The 16,232-nt window shown below is 47.8% G+C and overlaps 1 protein-coding gene across 4 annotated transcripts in view; it reads right to left on the bottom strand.

Annotated features, from left to right (window-relative positions):
- The window catches only part of ARHGAP32 (Rho GTPase activating protein 32), a 187,528-nt gene extending 171,576 nt beyond the window's left edge, over nt 1-15,952 (bottom strand). For 3 of the 4 annotated variants that reach the window (XR_007908469.1, XR_007908470.1, XM_051812391.1), the window contains exon 1: nt 14,737-15,952. Coding sequence is in view for 2 of the 4 variants with exons in the window: in XM_051812391.1 (XP_051668351.1) it covers nt 14,737-14,834 (98 nt within the window). In the remaining 2 variants the exon portion in view is untranslated. The remainder of the gene's footprint in view (nt 1-14,736) is intronic. The other variant, XM_051812392.1, reaches the window with a different exon arrangement.
- Nucleotides 15,953-16,232: the final 280 nt, after the last annotated feature.

The raw sequence follows: 16,232 nt of genomic DNA, 5'->3' as shown, positions 1-16,232 counted from the left end.
AGAGATATATCAGGTAACTGTAATTGCCTTCCATCATTCCTCACTGGCAAAACCAATCCTTGAAAACCACTTATTGCTGCCTCCTCTGCCTTTGAAATCCCTCCTGGCCTGGTTCCACCCCTGTAAATGCCACAGTTCCTCTGCCCCCACTGTGCCTCTGCAGCAGGGTAATAAAGGACGAGAGGATGCCAAGAGCTCCTCTGTGCCACACAGGAACTCTGGGGAACTCTGCTGGCTGAGCAGGGAACTGGAAAGTCAGGAAAAAGGCAGAAAATCTGATTAGGGCCGGTAACAGCACTTGGAATGATGCTCTAAACCCTTCCCTTTGCCATCACACCACCTTTCATGGCCAACACAACACACTGTGCATTCCCACCACTGAGAAATTAAACCCTGCAAGGCCAGGAAAGCCAGGCTTTACTGCTGGCACATGGAATTACATGTTTGGATGGCTGGCACTGAGGGATCAAGGTGGGCCCTGTTGTGTCCCTGTTACAGTTAAAAACAGGAAACCACAGTGAGGAGAATCACAACATCTGCAACATCCTCCTGACATCTGTGTCAACATCCAGCCCCCCCAGAGCCTTGGGCACTCAGGGAGTAGGGATAAACAAGGGCAATCCTGCTCCAAATAAACCCACCTTCCAATCCTGGGTTGGAAGATCAACAGGAAAATGATAAAATTTTGCCCCAAAGTAATTTTTATACTTGAGCCACCAGCTCTTCACAATTCAGTCAAAATGTTCCTGTAAAGCAGCTATTTCTGTTAGCCCTGCTTTAAAAGTGGTGTAAATAATGCACAAGAAGACTCAGCATTGGCTGAGTCAGTGAAGGCTGGAACAAGACCCAAGAGTGCCGGCTGCTGTCTCTGCTCTATAAAAGCTTTCTCTCCATAAAATATGACCAGGGACACTTTTTTAACCCATTTTGACAACCTGCTTGCACACAAAACACATTTCCCCCTACCAGGAGTTCCTTAAATGATGTGCTTTGGGGGAAGAAGTAGCTGGGAAGAGCATTAATTGTTTATTTTCAGTATGACTAAGGTAACATTTCATCCCAGTCCATATTGCATCACACGAGAGGCTGGAAGACTTCACTGCAACCTTTCATTGTCCTGACTCATGCTGTCAGGAATAAAATACCCTCTTGGGAAAAGAAATGAATAGATAAATAAAGCTCAATGACTTGGCAAAATACCTACCAGTGAAAGCTGTCCCAGTATTTTTAAGGCATTAAAAGGGGATCTGCTCACCTGGAGCAGGTGATGGAGGGATTCATAGCTTTGTCAGTTTGACAGAAAAAAAACTAAATAAAAAGCAAGCGTGGCCCAGCTTTGGAAAGCATTTGTCTCAAGCACCCAAAGGGCAGTCTGGAAAATGAAAGCATTTCCATTCCATCGGCACTTGTGCAGAGCAGCAGGATAATGAAGTGACTGGGCTATTTACCCTTCCCAGAGCAATGAGATCTTGTTGAAACCAGCACACATTAATTTCTGTGCCCAGGAAAACAGAAGAAAACAGTACTCTTCAAGCCTTTTTCTCAGTAATCAGGATGATTTTAGAACTGACACCTGCAACAGAGAGTGTTTAGTGCATAATGAATAACTCAGCCAAAGGAGAGGGCTGTGGGAGAATGGGTAAAAAATAAAATGGGTAAAAATACAGTGAACAAAGGAATAAAACTGTAAGATGTAATGCAGCTTCCAGGGAACAGAGAAGCCTCACAGGCAGCACTTCCACAGACTCCTCGTGAGGATGGGACTTAGAGAGCCACCAAACTGCCCCGGAACACAAGTCACCCAACTGCTCGATCCCACAACACCTCCCCACTGCTCACGTCCCCTCCTCGATCCCACAGCACCTCTTCACTCCTCACATCACCTCTGCACTGCCAGAATCCTTGGAAAACACACTTCATCTTGTGGTCAGGTCATGGAAAAGCCCAGTGCAACCAAAATGTGTAACCATCCCTGAATCTCCTCCCCAGAGGACTGCGATTGCCCATTGCCACATTTTGTGTACTGGAACTCTGTCTATTCCAGGAGCTGGATGGGGTCACCAGGAGGTTCATTCCCGTGCCAGGCTCCTCTCCCTGCTCTCTCACAGGAGGGGTTGGTGGCTCCCACAGGGATGTGACTCTGTGATCTGTGTCTCCCTCTCAGCTCTGGTCTCGTCCCTGGCCTGACGCTCCCGGGCAGTTCATGGAGTGAGACACCATTGCATGTGACAGCTCAGCCACAGCTCCTTCCCTCCTCCAAGGGCTTTCCTTCCCAGAGAGAGACAGATGAGCTCACTGAAATGTTTGCTGCAAACTTGGTTCAGAAATTTGGGGGCTTTTTTCAAATTGGTTTTAAATAGTCCTTGTCTGGGGAAACATTTCACGAACATAAAAGAATTTCATAAAACGTGGAATCCCAGAGCGGTTTGGGCTGGAAGGGACTCTAAAGCCCACCCAGTCCCACCCCTGCCATGGGCAGGGACACCTTCCACTAGCCCAGGTTGCTCCAAGCCCCTCCAACCTGGCCTTGGACACTTCCAGGGATGGGGCAGCCACAGTTTCTCTGGGCAGCCTGTGCCAGGGCCTCACCACCCTCCCAGTCAACAATTCCTTCTCAATATCCCATCTAACTCTGCTCCCTTGTTTTGCCACTCCAGGCCATCATATTTAAATATATAAGTATTTTAAGCAAAACCTAAGTGATCTCTAAACTATATTAGGGACCTCTTCAAGTTTGCTGTGCTTTATTGTTCCTGTAGTAAAAGATCAGGAAATACCACCCACATCTGATGCCTCCCATTATGTTTTGGAGAACCCACAGCAGGGAGCACAGTAAGTGAAAAAAGACAAACCTTTCTGAGTTTGGCTGGAGATTGATATCCTTCTGTATTCCCATTATATAATTAAAGCTTTCAACACACTTGTTTTATTGGAAATGCAGCGGTAATTAAATATGTTCTCTAAAAATAACATAATTTCATTTTCCCAGTGCAAACAGACCTAATGCACTGCTAAACAGAAGATTTCCTATCACACAAGATGTGTCTGCACGTGAAGCTTCCTGCTAGGCCACACTCACACCACGTCAACACTTCCCACATTTGGGTTGTTGCAAACAGCTACAGAAACCCTTCACACACCAAGCCACACAGCCAGGAACGGTGACAGAAAACACTGAACCAACCCCCTGCTCGGGTCTGATGTCCTGTTTTCCCCTGACAAGCTGCCACATCCTCTGTGCACAGAGAGCAGGTCCGATCAGCTCCTTTAGCACACTCAAGGTACCTGCACAGGAAGTTCTGAGGTTTATGACAGTGGCAAAAGGAATCCCCTGATGTGCTCATTTTTCCTTCCTGTTCTGTTTGTCCATCGATTCACAAAGTGTGTCCAACAGCAAAGAGTGCAGTTTCTCTGATTTCCTGCCTTAGGGAGTGCTTTGGGACAGCTGGGAAAGGGGGAAAGGCCAGGTTTGGGAAAGGACATTGGAGAGACAAGGCATGACATCAGTAGCCTCATGAATACCTTGTTTCTGGAAGCAGCACAAGCAGAATATTTCCCCAGTCAGAGCACACATGTGGACACATTCCAATGCAATATGTATCAAACTCCCAGGTGTTGGCTTCCTTTGAACTCCTGGTTTCTCCAAGGATAGTTACATCACACTTTTTATGAAATACACGTGCAAAGATAATTATCAAGGGTGGGTACACCACAAGGAACAAGGAGGGCCTGCAGTTTCTGTCTCCATATTCCCCCTCTCCAAACAACCTAAGGAGGATGAAAGTCATTTCCCAAACTAGTATTTCCCGTTTGCTCCTGTGCTGCACACCTGACTGACTCCCTGCTGATCAGCACTCCCAGAGCCTGATGGATGATAACAAAACACCTTTCAAGCCCCAAACAAGGAGTGCTGGGAGCCACTGCCAGGAAAGTCAAGGCTGTGGCCAGAGCTCCTTGTGCAAAGGGGCTGGAACATGGGAGAGCTCAGCAGGTGACACGAGGACATGGGGAACAGTCTCACACCCCCTTGCCCAGAAGTGTCCCTGCAGTGACCCTGTGGATCCCAATTTCCTCCCCCACAGCTGTCCTTCTCCTCTCTGGAGCCCGAGAGGCAGCACAGCCTTGCAGAGCTCCACGGGGTTAAGCTGGGCCCTGCCGCCAGCCCAGCTCTGAGTCAGGATTACTCAGGATTATTTAGGAACTCCCTGTTTCCCTGACTTCTGTTTCCTTTGAGAGAAAGGAGTGCTGGAACACCGTGAACTGCAGTGGCACCTGCCCCATGCAGATCCCAGGGCTCAGGCACAGACAGCACAGCCCTGGGCACAAAAGGGTTGTTTCTCTTTAGGCCAAACACTCAGGGTGGTTTTTTCCAGCAGGTAACACCAGGGTAAATCACCAGAGATTTACTGTCCTCAAAACTCCATCCAAAACCACGTCATGCATTATATCTATAACTGCACAACCCTTTTTTCCCAGGAAGTAGCAGTTTGAGGTTATTTCCTATGAGCCTTCCCATTTCTGTGCACCCAGACTTTGCTTCGTCCTTGGCAGGCACCAAAAAAATTCTGTGCATGCACAAGAGAGAGCAGGCCAAAAAGTTACCTTCTGTTCTTTCATGAGCCACTGGGGATTTGTCAAAACTTTTCTCTCTGCAGAGGCACATCTTGATGCAAAAAGGGGCCAGGTACTAATTAACCAGCCTGTGTGGGCACCAGCAGCGTTTTCCCAGCTCAGTGGGGATCTGTTTCCAATGCCAGATCCGATGTCAGTATGTTGGGAGCTGTAATCAGATCCAAAATCTCATTTACAGAGTCTGCTGCATCAGTCAGAGCAGCACCTTGTGCTGTTGGGGAGCTTGGAGCTCATGAAATGTGTCACATACCCCGAAGTCAAAGTGCTATTTCAGGGCACTCCAGCAAGACACACAACAATTATTTACAAGTACAGATCCATGTTGCTGTTATTTCTCTGCAGAAGACAGAGAACAAATGTACAAGGCAAGGAGCATCACCTGAGTGTCCCTTCAGCACCTGAAACTCCCCCCTGGCCAGGGAGAGGGGAAGGGGAGGTTCCCTTCCAGCCATCTGTGTGTATTTACACAGCCCTGCACGGAGCAGGAGATGCTGCCACAGAACCCCCCAGTTCTGGGGAAAGCTGAACTTAAGATCCCTTTCAGAGAGAATAAAAAGCTTGGGCACATTTATACACACACACCCAGAAAAAATACCTGAGGAGAAATGGGGAAATGTTTTTATTGCCAGAACAACCAGCAGGACTTACAAGAGCTGCACAAATGTTGTTGGGACTGGCCGTGACCTTGAATCATATTATCAGAAAACAATCTCACCATTTCACTGCAAGTCTCTCAGCATTTTGCATTTTCAAAGCTCCAGTCATGGAGACAAACAGTGAAGAAATATTCTCAGCTTTCTCTAGAATTGTTAACTCATCTTGCAGAGGGAAGGGGAACAACATGAACATCGTGCACTTAAAAACTCGAACTGGAGGGCAAATAAAAAAATAATAATCAAAGTGCACCTTAAAAGGCATCATTTTTAAAGTCAGTCTTGGGATTTTTCAGTAACTTGGTTGCTGGTTTTTAAATGCCTGGGGGGGTCAGTCAGACCAATGATGAAAAGCCACTGAAATAGGTCAGCGTTTCTTAACAACGAGCCTTTGAGTGCACGCACAGCACAATTTGGGGAGGGATTCCCACAGGAAAACCCAGCAGCACCAGTACAAACCAGCACAGCCAGCACTGGGACGGGGTGTTCTCCCAGAGGAGGGGAACAGCCGGAAGAACCAAAGGAGACTGGAATTAAAAAGGTGGAGAAATCCTTTGGGAGCTCTGGGAATTTTACTGTGCTCTGTTCAATGAAGTGTTTTGCTGAAGCACAGGGTTAGTGCTGGACCACCTTCATCTCACTCCTGGGGTCACCCCTGAGGTCCCCAAGTGCCCTGGGCAGCCTCAGGCACAGGACACTCAACAGCAACAGGCAGAGGAAAAGTCAAAGCCCTCCATGTGAGACAACAGGGAGAGGTTTAAACAAACCTCAAACACAAGAGCAAACTCATAAAAGGTCAGTCCACTGCATTAGGACACCAAACAAGTGCATAAAAGAGAAATCCAGGCGACTCCACTAATGGACTTATTTTCCATTCTCCTGAGAGAGAATAGAAAAGAAAAGGTGCATTTACCATTTTCACTCTACCATTGTGTATATACATAATTTTAATAATTTTTAGTGCCTCCAAGGGTACTGCAGGCTCCTAAAAATGCTCCATGCCAGCTTGGAGGCAGGCCCTCTCTTTCACACAACTTCATCTCACTCCTTGATCCAACAGCTGCTCTAAAAGGTAAGTCAGATGTGCCAGTAAAGCACTGCTGAAGGAAGAACAGAAAATATGCCATTACCTCATATTACTACAGATACTTTTTCCCTTCTGATGCCTGGCTGTGCTTTTTGCCAGGAGAATGAACCCCACTGTACACAGAACTGAAAAGAATCTGAATTCTCTGATGTTCATTTCTGCCATGTTCATTTAGAGGGTATGAAGAGGAGAGTTTATAATTATGAACAGTCAAATAAAACCCAGGAAAATAGTTTACCATGTCAGCTTTACCTTTGTTCCTTTTAGTAATGTTTTTTCAGTTAAGTGCTGTTGGCAACCAAATACATCATTTTAACACCTTTACTACTGATCAAAGGAGCAGAAAGAGCTGCAAAGGACTCCAAGGAGGTTCCTGCCCCATCAACCAGCACAGTGTGTTCAAACCATCTTTCTCAATGACATTGAAATCTGCATTTAGAGAGCATCTCTCAATAATGGTACATGCCATTAAACCTGTCTCCACAGAATCCAGAGGAAAACTGTGTGGCAAAATCACTAAGTGGCACCACACTGTCTCCAAGGATTGTTCTCCAGGTGGTGGGAGCTGTTCTGGAGAGCTGCAGATGCTGATGGAGCACAGTGGAACCAAAGACATGAATCCTCTCCTTTTTGAATGTTTTGGCTGCAAATTAACCCCCCCGGCTTTTTGAACCCACACAAATTTCAGCTTCAAAGCAGCAAGTTTCAAAGACAGAGCAGCCCTTCCCTCCAGCCCTGCAAGTCAAGTCTTCACCAAGAGTTTTGTGTCTGCAAACGCCGATGATCCTCCAGCTTCATCCACAGTGACAGGACTCAGCACAGGAGCCAGATTTAAGGAGCAGCTGCATTCCAGCTGGCACTGCTGCTCCTGCTCTTCCTCACACAGGGAGCAGCCAGCAAGGTCCAGCATTCCCAGCCCTGCTCCTCCCGGGGCTTCCCTGGCTGTTGCTGTGTCAGTGTGGTCCGAGCACACACTGCACTGCTCAACTGCACGGTGACTCATCTGGACATCACTTACAGGATTCCTAACTCTGACATTTCCCCACCAAAAAAGAAACCAGAAATAAGGAAAATCATCATCAAAAAGCTGAATTCAATATTCCTAGAAGGGAAATCTTTTATTTCCACAAAGTCTTATGGCCAAGAAGCTCAGAAGTTCCCTCGCCATGTCATGGCAACATCTCTTGCTAAAGGAACAACGACAGAACAGCCAAGCACCTTTTATTTGCCAACTCCAAGTGGAGAACAACAAATTAAAGGAGTTTCAGCTTCTGTCTGTGAATTTTGGAATTTTAAAGTTTCTAAAATCTGTATTTTCAATGAGCAAAGAGGTAATCCTGAGCCTAAAAAGCAATAAAAGGCATTGGAAAAGGTCACACAAACAGGTTCAATACAGAACAGAACACTCTATTCAGGGTCTGCCATATCTGGAATTATTTGGGAGCAGCTGTTCCTGAGAAGTTCCATGTGTGGCCAAGCCCTGAAGAGGGAGAATGAGAGAGACATTTGCTGGAGAAAAGGTTTTTCTGTGATTGGTGCATCTCTGATGTCTGTTAACACTGAATGCTGGAGAAAAGCCCTGTTATTTCCTCAAGTCACCAGTCCTACACAAGGCAAAAAGGAACATCTCCACCAAGGTTCCTGCTGCTCCAGAACTGGAAAGAAGCCATTTGTGGCAACTGGAGGGACACCACTGGGAAATCAGAATCACAGAATACTCAGAGTTGGAAGGGACCCAAAAAGATTGGGGGCAATTAATTAAAAATCAGGCACAGCCCGTGCACAGAAGGGGCTGGAAGGTGTGGAGATGTCCAGGGAGATCTAACATGGAGACTGGGGGAGATTTCCATAAAGCATGGAATGAAACTGTTAACACCCCATCAATGCTAAAGGCTTTGGGTGAAGAACCCCCAGGAACACAACAGTGCCTCAGAATTAAAACTGAGTTGGAGTTTTGGTTGGTTTGGGGGTTTTTTTAAATTATATACATAAAAACTATGAAGGGTTCTCCTTCCTCACTTTGGTTTTGTTTTAAAGAAAAAGCTTCTGATTTTGCACTCAGAACCAACCAATCCTGGCTGCTTTTATAAGCAGGGGAAAATGTCACTGAGATGTCCATCTGTACTCCCAAACTGGACTGTGGGGTACCTTGCTTGAAAACAACAAACTTCACTGGAAAACAACAAACTTTATCAGCCTCAAGCAGGCAGAGAAAGCCAAGGGGAGGAGGTGAGTGACTTCCAAGTACTCCAGGCCAGCCCTGTGCCTGCACACCACACACACTGGGAGGAAAGGGAAGGAACTGGTGTGTCTAACACAGATTTTCCCCCACAAGAACTCCACTTGTGGTGCTGGGAGCTGTCACAGCAGTTTTTCCAGTGGCATAATCATCTCCCTATGAAACTTGCTTCCCTCTTCAGAGGCTGGCAGGGGGAAGGGGAGGTGTTTGTCTTTTCTCTCCAATAATGATCCCCTGGCTGGCAGCCTCAGCAGCTCCTCTGTGTTCCTTAAACTCCCGCTGGCTCCCAGGCTGCAGATTGAAGCTGAGCTCCTCCATCATCCCAGCAACCACATCCCAACATCTCACACACAGAACCACCCCTAGCTCTGCCAGCACAGCCCCCAAACAGGAGCAGCAGAGCTCTGACACTTTCACAGCTTCCCAGGGGGATTTAGGATCAGATATGGGAGCGATCAGAGGCCTGGTAATCTCATTATTGTGCTCCTGAAAAAAGCTACAGCAACCGTGGCAGCATTAAACAAATTAGTTTGGAGATGAAAAAAGTCAACACAGCTTTGGTGAACCTTTTGGGCAGGAATTTAATGGCTCTCTGCAACCACAAATACCAGGATTTAAGAACAACCCTCCTCTGAAACTGATATCTTGTGTTGGCCTTGTTTCCTCCCACCCCCCCCCTTAATAGGGAATGGAGGTTTCCAGCCCATGGAAATCTAAGTGTTTTCATGTGTGCCCCAGAGCAGCTCCCTGGGAAGCACAAGGAGCTGGGAAAGTCCTCTTAAAGTAAGCTGTCAACACTGTGCAGCGGATGAGACTCTGCAAAATTGAGACATCAGCACAGTTTCCTTTTTTCGTTCTATTTTTCCCAACCCAGGCCTTGTTTCTGGCTAGGGAAGTGCTCCAGCCAGGCTGCCCCTCTGTCGCTGCTCCATGGGACAGCAATTTAACTCCAGGAATCTTCTCCCAACACCACCAAGAGTTGGTTCCACAGCAGGGATTTTTCTGCAGAAGTCTGTTGTGTGTGCAGGGGCCGGGCTGGTTCACTGGCATCGCCCTCAAAGGAAGGCTCTGAGCACCAAACACGGAGAATGTGTTGGGACACAGGCCCAAGGTCAGAACTCACTCCTACTCTGCAGGCAGCCAGGGCTTTACTGGTGTTTGATGCCATTCAAAGTTCTCCCCTTACTGTTGTATAACTAATGGAAAACATGAAAATATGTGTCATGGCCCCTTTTCCCATCGCTCCAAATTGTGAGATTTGCTCAAAAACCATGGAAAAAAAATGCATCAAGTAGTTTAGTGCTCTTTTTATTTACCTTTTGACTCTTGATTTCATGGATCTATTGATTTGGTTCTCCGAAGTCCCAGCACATCTTTATTTAAAACACAAATTTTCACACAATCACTGTGGGCACATGCACTTAAAACGGGCAGGTATTGTATGTAAATAAATTTTAAAAAACATAACGCGTTGGTCCAGCACATTTACACTCCCAAAACAGAATCCAGCACAGTGACACCAAAGACACTGCAAAGAGATACAACACACACTTACAAATGACATTTATCTTGTATAGCAAGCAAAGATATTCCACTGAAGTATCAATAAAAGAAAATACACTGAGAAGGCTTGGAAATATTGTATTTAATGTTTCTGAATAAGGCTTGTGTAGTATCTTGTTATGTTTCACTTTTAAAAGGACAAAACCTTCTGAAACACAAACGAAAAAATGTGGCCAAAGAATCAAGCCTGTTTGCCTGGTTTAAAACACTCCTTAAGGGCTGAAACCTCATCTGCACATTCCAGTCCTGAACAAGGTTTGGAGCACTAATTTATAAACCCTGGGGGGGAAAACATCGAGAAATCCTTGACTATTCACTAGTGCTGTGAACAGGAAATTCACTGTATAATGTGTAAGGAACGGGGGAAACCCCACCTGGCTGGTGTTCCTTAGGATAACCCCCCACCTGGCTGGTGTTCCTTAGGATAACCCCCCACCTGGCTGGTGTTCCTTAGGATAAACCCCCACCTGGCTGGTGCTCCTTAGGATAACCCCCCACCTGGCTGGTGCTCCTTAGGATAACCCCTCACCTGGCTGGTGCTCCTTGGGATGTCACAGTTTGGAACAGGGAGATGCACCCAGTGACTTGGTTCAAGTGGAGTCATAACGACAGAACTGCCCCTTCTAAGAGTGGTTAAATCCCACCAGGGCTACACCTGCACTGAATTCATCTGGCAAGAGAATGTAAACCATCACCACTGCCTGGGTGTCACCTCAGTGTCCAGCAAAGCCACCAGTCTATTCCAGAAAAGCCACAGGATGTGTGGAACCCCCTGTTAAAATTGCTCCCAGCTTGAACTGTCTGTAGCAAAACCAGAGAGCTGAGTTAAACTCTTGGCATGCTGATTGAACAAGGGCTTTCTGCTCTTCAACATTATGGGAAGTGTCAGGTTAAAAGTCCTTCCCCAGGTTTGATTAACAAGGTATTTCAGACTCCGAGGAGTCTCCCAGTGAACCCAAGGAGCAGCAGTGCCCTGTCAGCCTCTGGATGCTTCAGGAGTTCAGTCAGCTGTGGGACTCACTGAGAGGGAAGGCAGGGCCTTTCTGAATTCGAGTGGAGGCCATGAAGATAATTTACACAGATGATCTGACACATCCAGCCCGTCCCCGGGGTGGGAAGCGGAGCTGAGGTCACGCCCGGCTCTGCCGATCAGGGCCACCACCTCCTGTCACCAGGGATGGGCTTTGCCACCACAGAGCACCTCAGATCAGCTCTGAAGGGAAACTGGAACAATCTCTTGCAAGTACTGCACTTCTACTGCTGTTTTACCCAGAGGAGGAAGAAAACTAGATCAGCTATGGGACTGTGTGAGGAGAGGCAGCGGCCGGAGGAGCAAGTGTTCCATCACCTCCAGAGGGTCTCCAGAGGTGCTGCAACAACTCACTCCAACTCACACCTTCAGGAGGAGTGAACAAGGCACAAAGAGAAGCTGGAATACAAGTGGGGCTTCAAAGCAAGGCACCAAGTGCAGATGCCTGCCCTCCTCCACCATCCCCCCACACCTCACGCCCGGTCCCACCACAGGCCAAAGCAGCAGCAGAGCATGAGATGCACCCAAGTGCTCAGGGTCAGATTTGAACTTGCTCTCTGGACATGCAGTTCAAATGTTTGCAAGCTCCTCTGCAGAAACAGCACACAGAAACTCCTTCAACAAATAAATAAGAGTAAACAATGGAGTATCTGTACTTTGCCACCCAAGGAACAGGATGGAACTGAGGAGATCCCACTCCACCTCAGCCCCTGCATCCCAGTGCTATTCCAAATGTAAATTCACCCAAAAGAGCACACAAAAAGTGTGTATCTGCCTTTTTTTCCTTTTTACATGAATATACACTGAAGCTTCCCCTGCTCTGACTCAAAAGCTGCCTGCTTTGGTACTTATCCTCAGGACTGGGAAGCTCAGACCTCATCCCAGTTCTCCCTCTTTCTGTCCATCACAGCCACCATTCAAAGTCACCTCCCTTTCATCATTTCTCCTGTCTTTATTTTCCTTTTCTCCAGGCTGATAACTGAATGGAAGCTGGGAATAACACTCCATTTTTCAACACAGTGCCACTGGTGAGAATAAGGGATTTAATTCCCTTTAATGACCACTGTCAGCAGCAGAATATCAAAACATTAAACTGCTGTCCCTGACAGCAGGGCCTGAAGTTTTCAGCAAGTATCAAACAATGAGGAGAAACATCGTTCAACACAATGAAAGATTAAACCAAAAAGATCAACACAGAGGGATTAAATGATTATTTCTGTATTTTTTGATACAAATACTGAGGATATGTCACACTGTACTTTCGATATACTGGCTGTTGCAAAAAGACCAGGGGGAGCCAAGGCCATGCTCACTAATGCTCTGATAAACTGTCCCCTCCTTCCATAAGACAAGATGAAGGGATTTTTTTCCACACAAAGCATCCTGGGGGGCTGGAGCATGGGAAAGCTGCGTGAGGAGAGGAGGGCACACAGAGGTCAGGAGGAAAAGGCAGCTCGAGAGAGGAAACTGTGACATAGTGACATGCCACATCACCCAGAATGGGTTATGCAGGACAGAAATCCCCCCAGAGTGCCCTGGAGGATGAGATCCATCCCAAGGAACACACAAAGCCTGTCCCTTGCAATGACTGCTCCTGCACAAGCTCAGCATTGCTGTTTTTTCCACCCCTCTTCCCCTCCAGCCAAAAAGCTGCTACGGGCAGGGCAAGGACTCTGCAACCCTGCACTCGGAAAAGGGCTTTTTTCCTGAAGAAAAGATGCATCAGCACAGCACATTAACTTTGACATCAATAACCAGCAAACTCCCCGCATTCCCAGCATCAATCAGGGGCACTGGACTGAGAGCATGAAGTTAAAAATGCTTCTATAATCCTGTTAAATGCAAGTCTTGCTGCAAAAAACAATACCAATTTTGATCTCTGTGCTGAAAGGCAGGACACGGAGGGAATATGAGCAAAAGATCTGCCTTAAGACAGCCAACCATAATCAGCTCATCCCAAGTTCTGTCATGCTCTGGACTCTGTGCACAAGCAACAAAAAAGGGGACGTCACTACCAGAACTAAAACCTATTTATTCTGCAGGTTTCTGTGGATGACAAGATTCATTTGGAAGAAAACTGCATAGATTTTATCAAACTAAACTTATCTGCCTTCAGCCAGAGACCTGGTACTGCACACGCTAACACTGCCAGCTTCCCACAAATGTCAGAGCTCTGATTCCCAAGGGAATTCACACCAAACAAAATTCCCTCCAACATTTGTGTGGCTTTATACTTGGGTGACAAAATATTGCCAGTATATTGCATACTGTGCTTTTTCCATCACAAAGGGAGCTGAGCAGTGTAAAGCCTTCAGATTAGCACACTAGACACAGTTAATTTTTAAATACAGTGTTGTTTCCAAGTAAGGAGAACCAAAATTTCCCAAACACCTTTCTCACGGTGCCCAAGTCACTACCTAGTACAAAAAATGAGCAGATATCCAGCAGCAGCTTCCCTAAGGATAAATACTTCAAGGAAGAAAGAAAACACAGACAAATTCAGAGAAATTTTGCAGTGCTGGTAGGAGCTACTCTCCTTGGGTTTCTGGCAGTGTAAGTGAAGTAGGAGGAGTCAACATAAATTATCAAGACTGTTGATAATTATACAGTGAAATAACCTGTGCCTGCAGCTTCGGGCAGCTTGGTTCATAAATAACTCCTGTTTTGGTAAAGCTGCCTTGATCTGTAACCCAGGTAGGTGGGAACAGCAAGTTTTAAATGATACTGCTTCCCCAGCTCCCCCCTTTTTTCCTCACCGGTATATGTTTATTCACTCTCAGCCCTGAAGTAGAAAATCCCAATTGAAGTGCAACAGCATCAGGCTTATTGCCTCCCACCACAGCACAAATCCGAGCCCAGGGGGAAGGAGACCATTTGCCATGAGGATAATCAGCACTGTCTCATTCCACAATAACCTGGCCCTCCAAAACTATCGTTCCTAACCCCATATACTATCACCAGCACTTAGTTATCCATTAGAAATGAAAATAATCCAGCAAACAGCTCGGCACAGAGCCCCTGTGGCTACTGCAGCTCCACACTAAGTACAGCCCGAGTGCTCCTCTTGCTACACAGAGGATACAGTGCATTTCTAATAAAAAATGCCATTTCTGTCACGGTAATAACCACATCCTACACACTTTCTCCAAAAATGCCTCAAGGACCGCTGTCACAAGAAGAACAGGATGCAAAATTAGTCTTTGCCTGCTCTCTCCATGCCGGGGTGAGCTGCCCCCGGTGTAATCTGATCGAAGGAGGCAATTAACCTTTCTCCATTCAAATGCTCAACCACTTCAAAGACACACAGTCACACACACAGGCTTAAAAACACCGCAAATATTAAAATGAAGTTGCATTCGCTAAGCGAGGACGACGCGCTCGCCTCCTCAAACGCGGCTCTGCGTCTTTATCGGGCTCCGACCGAGTGCGAAACAATTACATCCCTCGGAGACACGGAGACACTCCTTTTGTAAGAAAGCAGGGGTAAAAAAAAGGGAAAGCCCGTGGGAGGGGGTTTGTGGCTGGTACTGACCTGTGAGGTCCATCCAGGCCGGTCCCAGTGCCGAGGGTCCCCGCGGCCAGCGCGGCAGAGCACACACTGGGGAAGGCGGCGCCGGTCCCTCCCTCCATGTTGCGTGTGCAGCCTCTGAGAGTGTGATCCTGGATCTGTGTGTGCTCCTGGATGTGTGTGTGTGCTCCTGGATGTGTGTGTGTGCTCCTGGATCTGTGTGTGTGCTCCTGGATGTGTGTGTGTGCTCCTGGATCTGTGTGCTCCTGGATCTGTGTGTGTGTGTGCTCCTGGATGTGTGTGTGTGCTCCTGGGTCTGTGTGTGTGTGCTCCTGGATCTGTGTGTGTGCTCCTGGGTCTGTGTGTGTGCTCCTGGATCTGTGTGTGTGCTCCTGGATGTGTGTGTGTGTGCTCCTGGATCTGTGTGTGTGCTCCTGGGTCTGTGTGTGTGCTCCTGGATCTGTGTGTGTGCTCCTGGATCTGTGTGTGTGTGTGCTCCTGGATGTGTGTGTGTGCTCCTGGGTCTGTGTGTGTGCTCCTGGATCTGTGTGTGTGCTCCTGGGTCTGTGTGTGTGCTCCTGGGTCTGTGTGTGTGCTCCTGGATGTGTGTGTGTGTGCTCCTGGATCTGTGTGTGTGCTCCTGGGTCTGTGTGTGTGCTCCTGGATCTGTGTGTGTGCTCCTGGGTCTGTGTGTGCTCCTGGATGTGTGTGTGCTCCTGGATGTGTGTGTGCTCCTGGATGTGTATGTGTGCTCCTGGATCTGTGTGTGTGCTCCTGGATCTGTGTGTGCTCCTGGATCTGTGTGTGTGCTTCTGGATCTGTGTGTGCTCCTGGATGTGTGTGTGTGTGTGCTCCTGGATGTGTGTGTGTGCTCCTGGATCTCTGTGTGCTCCTGGATCTCTGTGTGTGCTCCTGGATCTGTGTGTGTGTGCTCCTGGGTCTGTGTGTGCTCCTGGATCTCTGTGTGCTCGTGGATCTCTGTGTGCTCCTGGATCTCTGTGTGTGCTCCTGGATCTGTGTGTGTGTGCTCCTGGGTCTGTGTGTGCTCCTGGATGTGTGTGTGTGCTCCTGGATCTCTGTGTGCTCCTGGATCTCTGTGTGTGCTCCCTTTCAGCACTGCCTGGATCTGCCCGTGCTCCAGGATGTGGCCGTGCTCCCTCACACACAGTCCTGGATCTGTGTGCACACTCACACACTCCTGGATCTCTGTGCACACACACACACTCCTGGATCTCTGTGCACACTCACAGCACTCCAGGATGTGCCTGTGCTCCCTCACACACTCCCGATCTGCAGGAGCAGCTGGCTGGAGCTGCCTGAGGGAAGAGGCTGAGGGTGTCCCCCGTGCCCAGCCTTCCCCACTCAGTGACACGGAACAGGAACACGAGCCAGCCCTGCCGAGATGCTCCCAAAGCCAGGGTTTCACCCCCCCAAAAGGTGTATATTTATAAATGAAAAGCATAACCCAGCTCCAAGCTCTGGGCTCCGGTCCTGCCCTCCCTCACCAGCACATTCATGTT

The sequence above is a fragment of the Manacus candei genome, unplaced genomic scaffold, assembly GCF_025592945.1.
Source record: "Manacus candei isolate 608988 ecotype Guabito, Panama unplaced genomic scaffold, ASM2559294v1 h1tg000086l, whole genome shotgun sequence".
In the NCBI taxonomy this organism is placed as follows: Eukaryota; Metazoa; Chordata; class Aves; order Passeriformes; family Pipridae; genus Manacus; species Manacus candei.
Note: the sequence above shows the minus strand (reverse complement) of the source record. Positions and strands in the feature narration are given on the sequence as shown.